Source organism: Phalacrocorax carbo, chromosome 25, assembly GCF_963921805.1.
Source record: "Phalacrocorax carbo chromosome 25, bPhaCar2.1, whole genome shotgun sequence".
Classification (NCBI taxonomy): domain Eukaryota; kingdom Metazoa; phylum Chordata; class Aves; order Suliformes; family Phalacrocoracidae; genus Phalacrocorax; species Phalacrocorax carbo.
Window position 1 is genome coordinate 7,461,107 of NC_087537.1, and position 19,907 is coordinate 7,481,013.

Sequence of the window (19,907 nt, forward strand, 5' to 3'; positions counted from 1 at the left end):
AGATCGTATTTACCCCATACGCCAGGATGGTTACAGCATGCAGAAATCCCCCAAAATAATAACGCAAAGTTGATTTTCTACCCCAGAACCTCTTAATGGCTTCCTGGACTTCCTTGTTTCTCAAGGTGTATGTGAGGGGATTTGCCATTGGAATCACAATTGTATAGGAGGTGGAGGACACTTTATTTGGCAGGTGGTAATACATACATGATCGCAAGGATCCCACAGAAAGTCATGATGACAATGAGGGGAGATGAACAAGTAGAAATGGCTTTCTGCAGCCCCATTGGGGCCACAGGAAGTCAAACTCAGCATCAATACAATGGTCACCAAGGTGACTGCTAAGCCAGTAGTTCAGAAAAGATCTGCCAGCCCTGGAATAATATTCTGGTTCATTATAGCTGTATGATGAAGAGGATTACAGATAGCTAAATGGTGATGACAAAATATCATGGCTGATAGAAGATGTTCAGCCCCTCCCAAAGAGCCAAACACACGACTGCAGTACAGTCCCTGAAAGAGAGACTTTTTTCTCTGTAAGAAAATTGGTTAATATCCTAGGAACAATATTGGTTGTATAGCAGATCTCAAGAATGAAAGATTACCCAAGAAAAAATAAATGGTGATGTGGAGGCTTCAGTCCACACATACAGTAAGAGTGTTCCCAGAAACAACTACAAGACAAAAGAGCAAGTGCAACAGAGGGAGTCATCTCTGATGAAAAACCCTGTGGACTGAATTCTGTCACAGAAGTTCTATTCCTCGGGTCAGCATGCAGAACAGATCTAGAGGATAGAGACTCGGTCATACAAATGAAAACTCTAGGAACATGTGAAGAATTACTGCACTGATTCCACTCCAGCTTGGAAAGAGTTTGACAGTAAGAAAACTAGCTTTACCTTCTTCACTAAGGTGGAATTACAGTGTCACAGAATCACTAACAATTAAGTTGGAAGGGAACTCAAGGTCATCTTATCCAATCTCCCCCTACTCAAGCAGGGTCAGGTAGAACATGTTCCAAAACTGTGTCTAGATGGGTTTTGAATACCTCCACAGATGGAAACTCCACAACATCTCTGGGCAACCCATTCCACAGTTCGACCACCCTCATAGTAAATGCAATGCACCCTCATAGTAAAACTGCTTTTTGTTGTGTTCATCGGGTCACTGTAAAAAAGGTAGTACTCTATTTTTATTATTATTATTATTATTATTATTATTATTATTATTATTATTATTATTATTATTATTATTTTTATTATTATTGTAAGACAACCACTAAACTCAAAGGTCATATTCCTGAAACTCCCTTACTGATGTTTGCTTGCATTTCATTTGCCCCTTCTCCCTCCCCTTGACATCGACAAGCAGACTAACCAGGGGCTTGTCTCAGGATGGACATTCATATCTGATTTTCCATCTTTACAGACTTTTTAGGGTTTGGAAAGTTGGCTTAAAGGAGTTCAACTGCAATGATTCTGCCTGTAGATGTGGTTTTCATTTGCAACCACACAGAGTTATCAGAACTGCTGAAAAATGTCAAAATTTTCTTTATTGTTACTCCATTCAGGACAATACCTCAGTATGTATAATTTGAGAATATTTTGATAAAGAAGAAATCAGTCACTCTCAAAGTGATGCTGGAAGTCAAACCTACAAACACCTTTTTTTTTCCCCTGTAGAACTAGCAATATAGAGCATACCTAGATTCATGTCTTTGGTGGTGAACAGAGACAGAGTTCACAGTAAGTAATTTTTTCATTAATTTCACTTTTTTCATTAATTTTTAAATTTCAATATGAGTGTAGCATACTGAAAACACTTAAGAAAGCAATAAAAAAGATGCATCTGTCACCACTTCATAGGTTAGCCAGGTTTCACTTGCCTTTATTCGAGAAAGTTACATTTTACTTCAGCTTATTGTGTGTCTTTTATTTTGAAAGAACAGCATTTCCTGAATGTCCCACACTAGCAGCATCACAATGGTATGGTCATGTGCATGCCTAGGTCACCTATCTCCACCTGCAGTTTCCCTCCAAACAGTAGAAAGCATTGGAGATGGGAATTTGGATGTCAGCGCTACCAGAACCTGATGAAGAGAATATGACTAGAAAATAAGCCTCCACCTCTGGCTACAGGGCAGTGGTATCAGGGGAGGCATGAAGGATACAGGAGGCATCTCATGTCACCAGGAAGTCCCTTGAATGTTGAGGAAAAAGTAACCAAGTGCTGCTTGAGCATGTGAGTGCCAATCCTAGAGCACACATAGAGGTATACAGGGTGTTCTTACAGCATAAAGAAATCAAAAGCTGGATGTATGCAGGGAAGGCACAGTTGACTTGTGGTAATTGCCTGGCATTTATTGAAGGAATCATCATGCAGTCATTTGTCAGCTGGCACTCTTCTTGACATTCAGCAGGGATTTTCTGGGCTTCCTTGTAAAACCCTTTGTTTCTGAAAGACCCTGGCTTCTTTTTATTATAGAGTTTGAAAGAAGATGTAGCTCAGAAGTCCTCATCAGAGAATAATGCACATCTTCAATAAAACTGGAAGTAATTTTGATACTGAGGAACCTTTCTTGTTTTCCTCCTTCCCTCCTTCTCAATGCACTTTTCATTTCTGAGGTCCTGGTTCAGCTGATAGGCAAAAACACGACAAGGGAATTAAGGAGTTCTACATTCAAGAAAGAAAGCAAGGATGTTTGATGATAATTGAAAGTATTTCTGGTTCATTCTTACTGCCTAGATAAGACTGATATCAAAAACAGAGTGCAGAAATCAACCCAGTATTATGGAGTCTATTCTCCTTGCATTTGAGTATCTTCCTGAACAATGGGTTTCCTTTTCTTGTTTTTCCTCATCATTTACAGGGTTACTGTGAGTGGAAACATCCTGATAACTGCTCTAGTTGGAACTGATCAGCACCTTTACACACCGATGTACTTTTTCTAGGGAAGCTGTCATCCTCGGAGACTGATTATGCCTCCACCATCCTGCCTAGGACGCTGGCCAGCTTCCTGACAGGGGGTGGGAGAATGTCTGCTAGTGGCTGCCTTGCACAAACGTTCTTCTGGAATGTTACCTTCCAGCAGCAATGTCTTGTGATTGATATTTGGCAATAGGTAAGCCATTGTTTAAACAGACCAGATGAACTACAAGTCCTGACTCTGACTTGAATCTGTTTCCTGGTTTTATGGCTATTGCTATAATTACATCACTGGCATCTACACTAACTCTAGTCTTGTGAAACACCACCTGGAGTACCGCATCCAGCTTTGAGGTCCCCAGTAAAAGAAAGGCATGAACTTACTAGAGTGGGTTCACAAGAGGGCCACATAAATGATCTGAGGGGTGGAACACCTCTCCTATGAAGAAAGGCTGAGACAGTTGGGGTTGTTCAGCCTGGAGGAAAGAATGATCTGTAGAGACCTTATTGCAGCTATTCAATATATAAAGGGGGCTTATAAAAGAGAGTGACATTTTTCCAGGGCCTGTAGTGACAGGACAAGGGAGAAGAGTTTTAAACTGAAAGAGAGTAGCTTAAATTGGATGTAAGGAAGACATTTTTTTACAAATGGTGGTGAGGCACTGTAACAGGTTGCCCAGAGATGTTGTGGATGTCCCGTCCTTGTAAGTGTTCAAAGTCAGGTTGGACAGAGCTTTCAGGAACTTGATCTAGTGAAAGATGTCCCTGCCCATGGGAGGGGTGTTGAACCAGAATCACAGACTCACAGGTTGGAAGGGACCTCAGGGATCATCTAGTCCAACCTTTCTAGGAAGAGCAGAGTCTAGACAAGATGGCCCAGCACCCTGTCCAGACAACTGCTGAAGGTGTCCAACATGGCCGAGTCAACCACTGTGAAAAATTTTCCTCTCGATGCCCATGCAGCCATTCTCTCACACCTCTTCCTCAACAGGACAGGGTAGAAAAATAAATTAAAAAGCTTGTGGGTCAGGAAAAAGACAGGGAGATTGCTTAGCAATTACTGTCATGGGCAAAACAGACTTGGCTTGGGGAATGTTAATATAATTTATTGACAATTAAAAATAAAGTAAGATGGTGAGAAACAAAGATAAAAAACTAGAACACCCTCCACCCAGGTCCCCTTCTTCCCAGGCTCAACTTCACTCCTTCACTCCTGACTCTTCCTCTACGCCCCACCCTGCCATTTGTACAGGCAGGGTGGAGGCTAGGGGACTATGGTCAATACATAGCAGTTTCTTTCTGGTGCTCCTTCCTCCTCACTTTTTTCTTCTGCTCCAGCATGGGTCCTCTCCATGGGCTGCAATTCCTTTAGCAAACATCCAACCGCTCCAGCATGGGTCTACAGTAAGATACCTCCTCCTCTCCCTCTTACCTTGGTGTTTGCACTGTTGTTCTCCCTCCTTTTTTTCCCTCCTGCTTTGCCTGTGCGGCATTTTTTACCTTTTCTTAAATATGCTTTTACAGGGGTGCCACCATATTTGCTGATTGGCTCAGCTTTGGCCAGCAGTGGGTCTGTTTTGGAAGTGTCTGTGACTGGCATGGGGCAATCTCTTCCCACAGAGGTCACCCCTGCAGCCTCACCACTGCCAAAAGCTTGCCATGTAATCTCAATACACTTGAAAATCCTAGAACATCATAATGGTCTATCAAAATGATAAAGACATCCATATTTAGGCAGCTGAAGCCCATGCCACATGGTATTCCATTCACACTCCAGCTGTCACCTCAGAAAATCAGCCCTTTATTATCCTGCCCCTCCTATCTGGCAGGTGTTTCAGATACCTCAGAACAGCTGAAATGGCACTGGGCACCTACAGTAGGCACTGCAGTGATGCAATGAAATCCACCCCTTTATTTGACAAACCCTCCTTTAAACAAACAAACAAACAAACAAACAAACAAACAAACAAACAAACAAACAAACAAACAAAGTCCTCTAGCTTGTGAGGATGAGTGAATCAATGCCTGCAAAACCAAATAAAATTTGTCTTACATGTCTATGAAAAACAGAAAGGTACATAGGTAGGCAGGCAGGTAGGGAGGGAAATAGCTCACTAGCTGAAGAGACAGGCAGACAAACAGATTCATGAAGAAGGTGTTTTTCTCTAGAATCTGAACAGCATTTTTCTCCTTGAGATCTGATATTTTGAGCAGATGACTATTTGAGTAAATCTCAGAGAAAAGCAGAATGCGGGAAAATGAAGCAAAGTTTAGTATATGTATTTAGGGTTATTTTTCAGAACCCAGTGGAAACTCTCATAATATGGTAGAGAGCAAATGTGTGAACAAGCCAGCTGAGGTGGGTTGGCCCCAGAAAACAACTAAGCACCCACAGAGCCACTAACTCACTCAGTCCCACAAGGGCATGATGCTAATGGTATGTGATATATCGCTTTGGCCGTTTCGGGTCAGCTATCCTGGCTGTGTTCCCACCCAGCTTCTTGTGCACCCCAGGTAGTGGGGTAAGTTCAAATCCTGAAGATGCTGGGAGCCACAAAGCAGCCTAGCAGGGAATTTGCTGCCTCCAGACATTCATCCAGCTGGACCTCTGCAAGCAGGGAGAAAAAGTAGAGGGGGACCACAACTCAGTAAGGGAATTGTGTATTGACAGTCTCATAGACTGCTGTACAGGAGCACTGGGAAAGAGGAACGTGGGTCAATGGGTGTCGGCTGTGGATTTGCGGGGAAAGGCCCAAAGCATGACTCCTCCCAGCCAAATCTTACCAGCTTGGTCTCGCAGCCACCTACAAGCTTTGGCCTGCAGAAGCTCTGACCAAGATACTTTCCATTTATACTGGTGCAACCAGGCTAACGCCAAGACTGTGGCCCAGGCAGTTGGCTGCACATCCTGTGGGGGAAAACAGGACAATCAAGGGGAAGAAATAAAAAGATCAGACCTAAAGCAGCACAGGGACAAAGTAAAACCTCCACACATACACACAAACTCTCTAAGCTTCTGAAATCCTCAAAATCAGAAAGTTCCCAGGTACCTCTGCTGATTCCACCCTCACCCTCCATGGCCCACTTCAATGAGCGGAGAAGCTCTAATCCAGACTGTTTTGATCTCTTCCTCTCAGTTCAGCTCAGAAGCTCAGACTGGACACTTGGAGCAGGGGAAGGTTCAGCTCATGATGGTGCCCCACTTGTGCCCTTGACCTGCTTACCTCACTGGGCTTTTGCCCTTCAACATCAGCCTTGCTGAGCCCCAAGGCAGAGGCCAGGGCTGTGGTGAGGGCCCAGGAGCCATTTGCTTTCTGGAGTGCCACCACCACCCTGAGCCTGGAGAAGTCACACAGCCTTGTTGACAGTGGTGAAATTGTCCAGTCCCAACTGCTGTTAAATGCTGGTGCATCTTCCATCACCTGCTCTTCAGGAGAAGGCTCCTGCTCTGGAATACAGAAACATTCACACAGCTCATATGAGATAGGCAATGGCTAGTAACCTTAAATTCTGCCTTCTCCAGGCATACCTAACTGTTCTCCATCCTCTCTGGACTTCCCAGTTTTTCCTGGTCCTCCACAAGCGTTCTGAACTTTTTCCAGACCTCCCAGAGCATCCTCAGATCTTCCCAGGCCCTCATAAGTATCCTAAAATCTGTCCTATATGCTCTAGTTTACCCAGCACATGTAATTCTCTCTGAACATCCTTAATTCTGCCCATGAGCTTCCCTAATGTTACTCCTCCCTGCCACTTCTGTGATTATGGTTCATGTTCACCACTGAGGCCCCCACAGGCGTCCTTCTCCATCATCCATTCAAACCCACCAGCCTCAGCATCAGCTTTTCCTTTCCACATTCCAAGATGTAAGAGTTCGTTAGAGCTACAGCAGCACTGCGTCACAACAGAGTGAAGCTGAGGAGGGTCAAGCACAGCCCATGGACATTTTTATCCCAGGCATGGCTCAGTTCCGGGGCAGATTTAAGAGCTTTTATGGGCAGAAAAAGAAGCACTCAGGCACGGAGTAGTTGAGGCAGGACTAAGGGTCATTTAAGGCTGGCCTAAAGGTACACAGAGGTTGAAAGGGACCTCTGGAAGTCATCTCATCCAAATCCCAATTCAAAGCCGGTGTCATTAGAACAGCTCACTCAGGTACCTGTGTAGTCAAGTCTTGAATAGCTCTAAGGGTAGAGATTCCACCAGTTTTTTATTATCCATTTGCTTTAAAGGAAAATAAATTTCCCTCATACCCATTCAGCATTTCCCATGTTCCAAATAGTGTCTGTTGCCTCTTATCCTAATGCTGTGCACTTCCAAGAAAGTGTGAGAAACTGAAGTGTTTGTGTATGGAGTTAAGGATAGTTGGAAAAAGGGAAGTATTAAGGAATTTGATTCTTGGTTTCCAGCCCAGAGTTGAGATGTAGGAGTTTGCTTTGTCTGTCACTCCATCCATCCCCAGCACAATGACAATAAGGAAGTCTGGTGAGAAGATAAATGCTGAAAGGAGGGTTCAACCCTAGTCCAAAACATTTTGAGAATGCTCAGCTAAGAAGGTCCTCCTTACCTCTATAGGATGCTGAAAACTGGGTGAGTGCCTCAGTGTCAGGGGCTTTGCGACCAAGCATCTCAAGGCAGAACTGGCACTTCTGGACCATCCAAAACTTGGTGGACTTGAACCACACAGGCCTGAAGCCACGCAACCAGAGCAGCTGGCAGGGAACCAGGTTGCAAGAGGGAAAGAAGAACATGGCAGAGTCTGGAGGCAAAGAATATGGGGAGAGAGGCAGGGAGATGGGGGTTAGACTCATGGGTATTAGAGATAGGCAAAAGGCTGGTCAGGCCCACAGGATAGGGTGCTGCTGTTGGTGAGGAGGCATCAGACCAATAAGTCCTGCTTTCTCCTCCCAGTCCTATCCCCACTGTTTCTGGCCTTACCATGCTGCCAGGCATCCCTCTGTTTCATGCTTACTGCCACGCTGGATGTGAAGGGGGACGGAATCCCCAGGCTGATGCTGGACTTAACTTCACTGTGCTGGACGTCCTTCTCTGCCCTGCTGGTCCTCTCCCAGGCCAGTTTCCACAGTAGGTGCATCATGGCCATGCGGTGCACAGGCAGCCTGCAGGGGCAGGGAGTTAGTCCTTGGTTCCACCTCAGGGAGTGGCATGGGACACGTGGAGAAAAGAGAGGGGGCATTGGGGTAATGGTCACCCAGGTCCTCTCCCAAGCTCAGGGCAGAGGGGACAAGGAGACAGCACTGGATGCCCAGCTTCTCTTCCCACCTCAGGCTACAGTGGGAAGGATGCAAGCAAATGACACCTGCTGTCCCTCCTCCAGACTTCGCCAATGCCGCCCTGCCTTGTGGGAAAGTGTGTTATCCTCTCACCTGTTGTTTGATGATGGGGACAGTGAGAACCTGAGTGTGTAACTGAAGGACTGGCTGCCCACGTGGTACTGGAGGGTGACGGCTCCCTCACCCACTGCTGGATCCTGGTGATGCAAAGGAAAGAGTCAGACAGAAATGTTCATGTGCAGGGCACAGGCAGCCTGGCTATCTAGGTTCCCACCCTGCTCTACTGAGGTAGAAGATGTCCATGGTTGGAACAGAAGCAGTGGTGTCTCTGGGGGAAAGAAGAGGGTTCGCAGAGCACTGATCATGGTCTCTCTCAGGTCTAGTGGAGGTGAAGGACTCTTAGTGCTGGGAAGGTGAAACAGGGAGTAGGTCCTTTACCTTCAGAAAGCCCTGCCCCAGTGCATATGGTTCCTGGATCACTCTCACCTGTGCTTGCCCATGGATCTGGGCATAGATGGAGCTCTTATGTCCCTGGAAGATCATCTCAGGAGCTTTTCTGATCATCGACACCTCCAGGCCAGGTGGAAGGTCCCAATGTAGTGAGATCCCACTTGCCAGAGGCTGCAGAGCCCGCTGCAGGCATTTCACTGCCTGGTGAGGGGAAGCGGAGAGCACAGACCACTTGGGTTCCCTCCCAGTTCTGGGCGGAGGGGAAGTTGGAGGGGGTCTCTTGAGTTGGAGTAGATGGTGGTATTTGAATTGCCTTGCATGTCTAGGAGAGCCATGGGAAGTACTGAATAGAGCAGAGGGGTACCTGGTCATTACCTCGGATGCCATGTCCATCTTAGAGTGGATGCACACGCATTCTCCTTTGGTCTCCAGGGCCATGGCCTGGGAAAGGTTGAAGCTGTCACATCTGCCGGTAGGGAAACAGAAACACCTGTATGGGAAAAGAGGGGCAGGTTAGAGATGGAACAAAGGAGAGAGGCACAAAGGACAGGAGTGGTGCAAAGGACAAAGTCTGGAGAGGTAAGAATGCTTCTAATTGTAGAAATGAAACTGACTCAGAGTTTTCTTATCCACTCTGGGGTGAGAGAAATTGCCTGCTGGAAAGGGAGAGCGTGAGAATGGGTTTGGGGCCTGCACAGAACATGGAGGTATTTCAGGGTGAGGGGGAAGAGGAAAAGTGCTGAGAAGAGCAGGGAAAGATTGGGAGAGGAGGCTCGATAGATGAAGAGTATAGGCAGTCTTAGTGAGGTAAGGAAAGTGTGTGTGTGTAGGTTGTTGCTGATGTTCCATTGAGATGAAGAGGGCAGCCTAGGATCTGGAGAATGTTTCAAGGACAGTCAGGGGGAGAGGAAGGTTATGAATTAGCATGTTAGGGGACAGGAACAGGGCTCCCCCATTACCGGTGGTGGTCCCGGTAACGGTAGACCTCAGCCATGACAGCTTCCTCTTCACTAGAGATCTTCCTTTGGATGAAGATGAAAAGCTGAGGGAGAGAGGAGGGGAAACAAAGATTGCCAGGGCTAGGCACCCCCGTAAAGGAAAGACACCTTCCTAAAATGCAGGAAGCCTTCCCAGTTTGTTCCCTTACCCTCTTGCACCCACTGGCCTTGAAACAGGAAAAGAGATTGTGTGTCTCCTTTCATTAACACCAGGACAACTCTTAGCACAAAGGGGCAACCCCAGAAGGAAGATCCACCTTCCCCAAGCGCAGGCAAATTCCAGAGAAGCCCTCCCACGCTGCCGATCCCAAAGGTGGTGTCACTTTCTGCCATGAGGACACCCCTCCACATGCCAACTCCCAGTGCAAACAGCAGCAGAATATCTCACCCTGAGCCCTGAAGGCTACCTTTACCCCATTGTTCACACCCATTCCTCTCCCCATAACCCTTTGGCCCCTGGTACCTGGCGGGCACGCCCATGAAGGAGAGGAGTGCTGTAGATAGACCTTAGGAGGCCCAACAGATCACAGCCCCCCAGATCAGGGCAGATGGAGGAGATGCGCCCCACTGCGTTGTCCATGCTTCCCTGTGTGTATTCCACACTCTGCCTGTGGGAGGGCACCCAGATTATCAGAAGGGGGAGAACCCTAGAAAAGCCATACCTCATTACCAGTGCTACAGAAGCACCCTGAAAGAGGATTTACCCTCTCATTGCCCCCAACATATCCTGCCCCATAACTGCCCTCCAGCAAGATCTCATGACATAGGTTCACTTAGAAAAGTCATCCTCTACTTACCCCTTGGCCCTGCCCCATCATCACCCCTGACTCACGGATAGAAGGCTTTGAATGTGGCCCCAAAACTGTAGATGTTGAAGTAACAGCCCAGAGGCAAACTCTTGAGGAGGAAGAGAAGTGTGTTCTGGGGACAGATGGAGGGATAGACAGAGCTCAGATGGGGAAGTTCAGCAGAACATCTGCCCACATGAAGCATCTTGCCTCTCTCCCCACCATCTGGGCATGACCAGTGTGGAAAATTCCCTCTGAAGACCTCCTCCAGTGGTACCTGTGCATCCCGGAAGAGGCTGCGGTCCATGAGAAAGAGGAATTCCCCAAGGTGGCCTGGACTGGGTGCCACCTTAGGAATGCTGGGTGTCAGTGTCACCATCACCGCAGGGTCCCCCAGCAGAGAGCCTGGAGTGTGTGGGGAGAAACAAGGAGGATTTTTAGGTTGGAGTCCCCTTCCCCATCTCTTTGCTTTTGTCGTCCACATAGCCCCCAGCTCTAAACTATTGCCTGAAATCCCGCCTGCCTCCCTGACACCCTCTCCCTTATGCCCACTTCCACCCTCCTCACTCACCAGGTGGGGCTTTGGGATCGCTCCTCTCTGCCACAGCGCTGAGAGTGTGAGAACCTCTGTAATACACCAGCAATTTCAGATCAGTCTGCAACCAGGGTGGCAATTTCAAGGAGACCTGAGGACAAGTAGGGTGTGAGGAGGAAAGAGAACCAACTAAAAGGACTGAGGAGCCCTAAGGAGTGTCAGCAGGCTGCAGACCCTGCCGTCCTCTGCCCCTTTGAGGCTCTAGCATCTGGGAGGGCCGTACCTCAGCAGACGTCTGATCTGGAGCTGTGTATTGCAGAGGGGTGTGGCTGCTGTTAATGTTTATATGGGACACACCATGGGCTGACTTCAGACAGATGCTGAAGTGCAGCTTTTCGGACGACTCCTCCTTAGAAGACAACAAGCCTGCAGCGAGAAAGAGGTGTGAGAAGGTGAAAGAAGAGACCCTAGGGCAGCGGACAGCTACGTCTGTCATCACTAGCGGGGAAGTGTGGCATCTGAGACATCCCTCACTGTGGTGCTTAGTGGGGGGTGGGGGGGTAGGGGTGAGTATGTAGACTCACATTGTGGTTTGTATAGGGATCTGTGTGGATCTCTTGCTGTGGGATGGACGGGGAGACCCGTGCGTGGAATGATTACTGGGGGTGAAATTACTGAGGATGAAATTACTGAGGCTAAAGTTATATCCACATTTCATAAAAGTTAACTTCCAGAGTGGAATGTGATTGGCACGCTGGAAATTGGTTCAGTGATTGTTCCCTAAGCAACATCACCTGTACTCTTAGATGTTGGCAACACTGAGGGTGCTTGGTGTACTAGTTCTAAGAGAGATAATTGGAGGAGGGAGTGGAGCAAAGGCTCCATGGCCAAAGTCATCCATAAATCACTGCAGATCTGAGAACTAGATGGAACCATGAAGCCATTCCCTGACAAGCACCATACAATCATGCTGTGTGGATGAACTTTGGTCATTATAATACCAAAACACACACCTCCATCCAAAAGTTACCCACCTCCAAAGCACGACCACCCCTCACTGAGCATGTGCTCTGAATTTCTCTTAGTCTATACCTTTAAATCGAAGCGAGGAATTTCTACACCAATCAGTAACAAAAGTAGGTATGACTAGAGTCACTCAAGCTCCACCTAAACTTAAAATAGTATAAAATGACCTAAAGAGAGAGGGACGTTAGGGAAGATACCATCACAGACCACTGGGATCAGACGACAGGCTGAACCTCTCTTCCCCCCCATAGGGACCATTGGGTAAGACTCGAACACTTGGTTATACTGAATGGACACTGGGAAGTTTAGAGAACAAACCTGTCATTTTGTGGTTTGTGTTTCAGCGCTTTATACTTGCATGTCATTTGCAGACAGTGCATTTATCACCGGCAATCTGATAAGAACCTGTATTTCTGTTGCTTCAGTAAACTGCACTATTGGTGAACCTGGCTGTGAGAGTCATTAGGCATAACTAGGCTAATAGTGAGCATCCTGTTAGTGAATCCCTTGCAACTGAATTGGGTATCACTCAGAATCTAAGCCCAGCCTCCCCCAGGCCCCTCTGACACCTGAGGGCCAGCTGGACCACAAGGGGGTTTATTTTCTGCCAAATTTCTTCACCTATTAATGCAACACCATGGTGTCCCTGACTGTGAGGTGCAACTGAGCATGTGTCCAGAGATGGGGGTCCCCCCCAGAGGGATACTGGGGAATGAAGTGTTCCTCCCTGGGGAATGCACCTGGGGGATCACTCACCAATGTGGTAAACTGGAGGGAACAGCTCGCACGGCCAGCAAAACTGGGCAGCTCCATCAGGCTGCAGTGGCAGTTCCTGGACATAGCACAGGCTGATGGCCACCTCCCTGTTAGGAGGCAGGGTCCCCAGGAAACAAGCGAAGAAAGGACCCCAAAGATCCCACTGGTCCTGCAGGTATCTTAAATTCTCCATGCCTGAAGTGGCATTGCACAGCTGCTGGGCCTGCCACAAAGGGGGAATAATGTGTCACTGAGGTCTCCACAGGATTCCATTCACTCAACTCCACCCTTCATCCCAGTCTGTGGACTACCCCCTCCCACCCCAATCCCAGTACCTCCTCCTTCTCCCAAAGCATTGCTTCAATACGAGTGTCTCCCATGGTAGCGTAGAAGGTGTGTACAACAGTGTGAGAGTCCACAGGAAAGATGAACATGGTCTCCTTAGAGACTTGCTGCGTATTGCGGAAAAACAGCTCAGACACCACATCAGCTATGAAGTCCTGGATGGTTACATTTACTGTCACAACTTCCAGCTTCACTTCAGGAGAGGAAGAAAAGAACCTTATTCCCCTCTGGAATAAGCCTGAGGAAGACACAAGAGCTTTCAGACTCCCTGGTTGCACATCAAAAACTTTAAATTTGAGGTGTCTGCTTGCAGTGGGAAATGGTTGTGTGTCCAAACCTGCCACAGAAATGCCAGTTGCAGAAGCTGACAAATAGCAATGAAAGGTCCCTGTAAGGCTGCCAACATGTTTCCCTTAGATCACAGTTCCTCATCTCTCTAGGCCCTTTTCTGTCCAACACACATGGCAGCTGTGCCCTCAGATCATCTAAATGTGCCATGCTTCATCTTAGTTCAGGCCTACCATGGCATTGAGAGGAGTCTGTCTGTCCCCCAGAACATAGCATGAGACAGTCCCACCATAGAGCTCCACACAAATGGCAGGAGGTGCCCTACACCTCCTCAAACCTCCAAACTATATCTCAGAGACAGGAGCAGGTCTCACCACCTGCTTTGAGGCCAATGCTCCAAAGAGATGAGCTCAGTTTTCTACTTAAGCAGATACACCTCTAGTTTTGGACTACTGGAAGGGAAGGTGGGGCCTTACCAAGGGCACTTAGCATGGCATCAAAGTTAGACTCACAGGAAGTCACCTCATCTCCTCTTCACTGTCAGCAGGGGAGATGTTTCTTGCTGACCTCCCTTTCTCACCAGGCATACCTGTAGCTATGGTTTCTTTAAGGCCAACAATGTGTAGATCTGAATTTGGTTGGAAGACAGATTTGATGACCGCCCTTCCTGCTTTGACAGCAGCCCATGCAAAAGATAACCTTCTCCATACATTTACCCTTGGTTTGAGATGAAGAGCATTTCATATTAGGGCAAGGTTTTGCATCAGTGGTGCATCAAACCTGATGGTAAAATGCCAATGCTGGAGTAGTGTCTTAGTCAAGAATGGCATAACACTGTAGTAGGAATAGAGTGACACTTAGCAAAAGAATGTATAAGACCTTCATAGGAGTTGCTGTAATGTCCTGGAAGGGGATAGTGTAAAGAATCATAGATTCATAGAATCATAAAATCTTAGAATGGTTTAGGTTGGAAGGGACCTTCAGAGGTCACCTAGTCCAAGCCCCCTGCAGTGAGCAGGGACATCTTCAAATACATCAGGTTGCTTTGTTGCTCAGACCCCCATCCAACCTGACTGTGAATGTTTCTAGGGATGGGGCCTCCACAGCCTCTCTGGGCAACCTGTGCCAGTGTTTCACCACCCTCAACATAAAACATTTTTTCCTTACATCCAGTCTAAATCTACTCTCCTTTAGTTTAAAACCATCACCCCTGTCCTGTCACAACAGGCCTTACTAAAGAGGTTGCCCCCATCTTTCCTATAGTCCCCTTTTAAGTACTGAAAGGCTGCAACAAGGTCTCCCTGCAGCCTTCTCTTCTGCAGGCTGAACAACCCCAACTCTCTCAGCCTGGCCTCGTAGGAGAGGTGCTCCAGCCCTCCGGTCTTTTTTGTGTCTTCCTCTGGACCTGCTCCAACAGGTCCATGTCCTTCCTGTGCTGAGGGCCCCAGAGCTGGATGCAGCATTGCAGGTAGGGTCTGACCAGAGCAGAGCAAAGGGGCAGAATCAGCTCCCTTGAGCTGCTGCCCAAGCTGCTTTTGATGCAGCCCATGATACAGTTGGCTTTCTGGGCTGCAAGCACACATTGTTGGCTCATGTCCAGCTTTTTAGCCACCAGTACCCCAAAATCCTTCTTTGTAGGGCTGCTGTCAGTCTCTTTATTTCCCGGCCTGTACTGATGCTGGAGCTTGCCCTGACCCAGGTGCAGGATGTTATACTTGGCCTTTTTGAACCTCATGAGGTTCTCACAGACCCAATTCTCCAGCTTGTCCAGGTCTCTTTGGATGACATCCCATCCTTCTGGCATGTCAACTGCACCGCTCAGCTTGGTGTCATCTGCAAACTTGCTGAGGGTGGACATGATCCCACTATGTCATTGATGAAGATATTAAATAATAGCAGTCGCAGTACAGATGCCTGAGGGACACCACTCATCACTGGGCTCCATGTGGACGTCGAGCCATTGACCACTAACCTCTGGATGCAACCATCCAGCCAGTTCCTTATCCACCGAACCGTCCACCCATAAAATCCATATCTCCCCAGCTTAGAGAGAAGGATGCTGTGGGGGATGATGTCAAAGGCCTTACAGAAGTCCAGATAGATGACATCCGTAGCTCTTCCCTTGTCCACTGATGTAGTCACTCCATCATAGAAAGCCACGAGGTGGGTCAGGCAGGACTTGCCCTTGGTGAAGCCATGCTGGCTGTCTCAGATCGCCTCCCTGTCCTCCATGTGCCTTAGCATAGCTTCTAGGAGGATCTGATCCATGATCAGCACAGAGGTGAGGCTGACAGGCCGGTAGTTCCCTGGGTCCTCCTTTCTACCCTTCTTAAAGATGGGCACAATGTTTCTCTTAGGTATATATATATAGGGGTGTGTATATATATATATAAGATGGTAGAAGATGGTATAGTTCACCTGGAGGGGATGAAGCAACTCACCAATCAAACAATGAACAATGCAGTATGTGATGACTTTGCAAACGACACCAAGTTGGGCAGGAGTGTCGATCTACTTGAGGGCAGGAAGACTCTGCAGAGGGACCTGCACAGGCTGGATCAATGGGCCGAGGACAATTGTATGAGGTTTAACAAGGCCCAGGGCCGGGTCCTGCCCTTGGGTCACACCAGCCCCAGGCAGCGCCCCAGGCCTGGGGCAGAGGGGCTGGGAAGTGCCCGGCGGAGAAGGCCCTGGGGGTGCTGGCTGACAGCCGGCTGGGCATGAGCCAGCAGTGCCCGGGTGGCCAAGGAGGCCACCAGCCCCCGGGCTTGTGTCAGCACTGGTGTGGCCAGCAGGAGCCGGGCAGGGATGGGGCCCCTGTGCTCGGCCCTGGGGAGGCCCCACCTCGAATGCTGGGCTCAGGTTTGGGCCCCTCGGGACAAGAAGGGCCTTGAGGGGCTGGAGCGTGTCCAGAGAAGGGCAGCGGGGCTGGGGCAGGGTCTGGAGCACAAGTGTGCTGGGGGGCGGCTGAGGGGGCTGGGGGGGTTTAGCCTGGAGAAGAGGGGGCTGAGGGGAGACCTTCTCACTCTCTGCAACTACCTTAAAGGAGGCTGTTGTGAGGTGGGGGTTGGTCTCTCCTCCCAGGTCACCAGCAATAGAACGAGAGGAAATGGCTTCAAGTTGCATCAGAGGAGGTTTAGATGGGATACTAGGATACATTTCTTCACTGCAAGAGTGGTCAGGCATTGGAACAGGCTGCCCAGAGAGGAGGTAGAGTCATCATCCCTGCAGGTATTTAAAAGATGTGTAGCTGTGGCCCTTCAGGGCATGGTTTAGGAGACATGGTAGTCTTAGGTTGACAGCTGGACTTGATGATCTTAGAGGTCTTTTCCAACCTTAATGATTCTATGATTCTATGACTTAGAACTACAGTAGAGGCAGTATCACAGCACTGAGGAGTGTTGCCCCCCATCCTGCAGTAGTAGCCATCTCTTCTGCATCATCCTCCCACTTTGTGATGGTTTCCCTGGAAAGCCTTCAACACTATGGGTGAGATGAATCACAATTAAAAAGCATCTTTCGCTATGCCAACCAGAAAAGTGAAGGTTACCTAGAGGCCATGCCCCTAGTTGCCAGAACATGGTGACGTGTGCCTCCCTGTCAACCACCTATGAAATCAGTTCCTTCCCACATTGCTCTGCCAGCTAAAATCTCCACTGCTCGCAGATGCACCCTTCTAGCCCCAACTCACCCCTATACATATAGCATTTAGTCAGGATGCCACTCTTCCTCATCTTGACCCTTTGGTTGAAGACAGCTTCTGTGTGGGAAAGAGCATAAAGTGACCTATGAGGACCTTGTGAAAAAAAGCGGGGGCAACTCTACCTTCTCTTCCTCCAAGATATGGAGCTCCGCCCCCACCTCCCTCCATACATGGGCCAAGGTGACTCTTTGCTTCCTCACATCCCAACCCAGGATCGTTTTTGTCCCCCTCTCACCAGCCTGGTAGCAGATTACTAGAAGAGAGGCCTGGGATGGGAATTGCAGGTGTCAAAAATGCCTGTTGGTTCAATGGGGTGTGGTGCTGTATTGACATTGGTGCACGGGGAATGTGGGAACAATGATGGGTCACAGCCCGAGACATACTGTGCCTTATGAGTTTGGGCATGAGCAGTGATATGTGCACCTGGAGGACACCAATGTTGGCAGAGGAAGAAATGGGCAGAAGGATGGACAGAGAGCAGGTGAATCATGGTCTAGGAGGATGGGTGGAGGAATGTATGGGTTTGTGTGAGGAGAGTGGTGTAGATGGGTAGTTGGATAGGGAAGTATTTAGTGGCAGTGGGAGTGCATTGCAGAAAATAGCGACCATATAGGGAACTGGGGAGGGGAATGGATGAATGAATTTTTAGTTGGGATGCATGGATGCACATCCAGGGAAGTGGGGGGCAGGAGGGTGTTGGAGTAATTGGTGACCAAATGCAGTTGTGCGGAATGTGAGGGAGAGGATGGTAGAAAGTGCCCGTTTTGTGACTGATCTGTCAGTCAGGCACCTAAAACCACCAGGTCTGTGTACAGGTCAGAACTCTTCCAACACTGAATGGAGCCTTAACTCAGTTGCCAAAACACTGGACAGGAGGGCCATGTGCAGCGAGGAGCCCTAGCACAGGTGAGTGGTCCTTGCAAAGGTGAGGAAATCCAATGTACCTGTCTCCCATAGGTCCTGTGCTATGCGTATTGGCATCATGTATCTATCTTGGAAATGACAGGACATCTAAAATGACACTAGATACCCACATCTCAACAACTACATCTCACCCCGAATTTAAATAAGAGGAGGAGCCTCTTCCTTAGCACAAGAGTAAGAGTCAGTTCAAGATTATTACACATAAATGGAGGTATTTAAAATAGATACATTCAGATTAACTTCTAAACCCAGGCAAGGGGGTTTGCCAGACCCCACAGAAAGAGGGAGTGAGAATGGGGCAAACGAATGAGGAGTAAGGGGGATGCGAGGAGGGGTAGGCTGACGAGGGGAAGGAGGGTTGTGCATTCTCTGCTGTAGTGATCCCAATGGGCGGACCGCTGTACGCCGAGTTAGTGATACACGTAGCAGTTAACCTGAGGATGCACAGGACTGTGCTGGTCTGCACGTACAGCTTGGCCTTCAGGCCTGTGCTGGGCTGCACAAACCCCATGGTCGCAGGATAACCTCAGCCAGCTGATTGTAACAGAGCGGCTCTGGAACATGTGCACTGTAATACGCTGCATGCTGACTGGAGGCCTGTTGGACGCTGCACAGCCCAGGGTTCCCAGCATCTGAGCAGATGTAAGATTATCTATGCTATTCTCTCTTTCTTTATAGGGTCAGCTCTAAAAAATGATGTTTCAAATAGTACTTTGCAGAATCTGAGTGTCTTTCTTACTGGGGTCATAGTGAACTAGCACCTCCTGGGGCAAAACATTTGGTGCAGCCAGTGGATGCCAGTGACAAATACTTTTCTGGAGAAAGGCTAATGAGGAAGATACAGACTGAGGGCCTGGCTGGCTCCCGCACTCAGCCGTGGGGAGCTGTGTCACAAGAAACTTGGCCCAGATGGTCTTCCCAGTGAATTGGGAAGGTGAGGAGGAATTATCTGAATGTATTACCTGAAGTATTAACGTGTCTCAAGAAACACGGGGCAGAGCAAGGAAAAGGCAAGGAAAACCTGTGCTGTGTTAGGTTGTTACTAACGTGCTTGGAGCGGACAGGACGACGTTTGGGGCAGAAGCAGTGGCCTCTCCTGAGCTGCAGGAACAGCAGCACAAGGGGGTCCCGGGCAGCGAGCGGCGGGGCGGGGGCAAGGGCCGCACCGGGCGGCCCGTCCCGGGCACCGCTGAGACACGAGCGGGGGTGGGAGACCTCGGGGACCCCGGCGGGGATGGGGCACAGCAGCACATCCGTGCGGCCGGCGGCGATGGAGGCGGGGAAGGAGGGGGCGGGAAGGGAAGCGCGGAGCCCCGGGGCATCGGCCCCGGCCGCCCCACCCCGGTCACCGGGAAGAGGTGCCGCCTTCACTGCGTCCTCCTCCCCGCAAAGGAGCCCGGAGCAGGAGCGGCCCCTCTGCGGCGCGGCTCAGCCGGGCCGCCGCCCCTACGCCCTGCTTGTAACGCAGCGGAACCGGCACAGCGGCGGCGGCTACGGCCCGGCTGTGCACTGGGGCAGACGTAACCCTCATTCATGGAAACCTGCCCCATTACCCCAGGACTGAAGTCACGACTGGTAACAAAATCAGGGTGGAGGGCAGAAGAACTGTCTCGAAAAGTCTTTCTAACCTTGCCGCCGGGAGGATGCGGTGCATGATTGTGCAGTTCCCTCCCAGGCATAGTAATAACAGCACCAAGAGAGCTGGGAGGAGCTGTTAGCGCTTGATCCTGCTCGGTGTGAGATTTCCAAGGGAATGGCCTTTGGGCACCTCCCTTTTGTTCCCAGGCGCAGAATTATCTCCTACTTCCCTGGCTCAGCCCAGCATTGCCAGCAGTATTTTATTCTATACCAGTGCTGCCCCAGACAGGCGTTCTTAGTTAA

The 19,907-nt window shown here is 49.0% G+C and overlaps 1 protein-coding gene across 1 annotated transcript; it reads right to left on the reverse strand.

Annotated features, from left to right (window-relative positions):
• Positions 1-4,016: 4,016 nt before the first annotated feature.
• On the reverse strand, positions 4,017-19,748 carry LOC104040817 (von Willebrand factor A domain-containing protein 5A). The gene is made up of 18 exons (XM_064473267.1): positions 19,655-19,748; positions 17,091-17,159; positions 13,102-13,349; positions 12,767-12,989; positions 11,268-11,410; positions 11,021-11,135; positions 10,727-10,854; positions 10,494-10,582; positions 10,125-10,269; positions 9,623-9,705; positions 9,039-9,153; positions 8,700-8,864; positions 8,307-8,410; positions 7,858-8,039; positions 7,487-7,678; positions 6,150-6,373; positions 5,710-5,833; positions 4,017-5,533 (listed from the first exon to the last, which is right to left on the reverse strand). Exons 2-18 carry the CDS (start codon positions 17,131-17,133, stop codon positions 5,454-5,456), a joined length of 2,403 nt encoding a protein of 800 aa, XP_064329337.1. The 5' UTR covers positions 17,134-17,159; positions 19,655-19,748; the 3' UTR covers positions 4,017-5,453.
• Between the last annotated feature and the right edge of the window lie 159 nt (positions 19,749-19,907).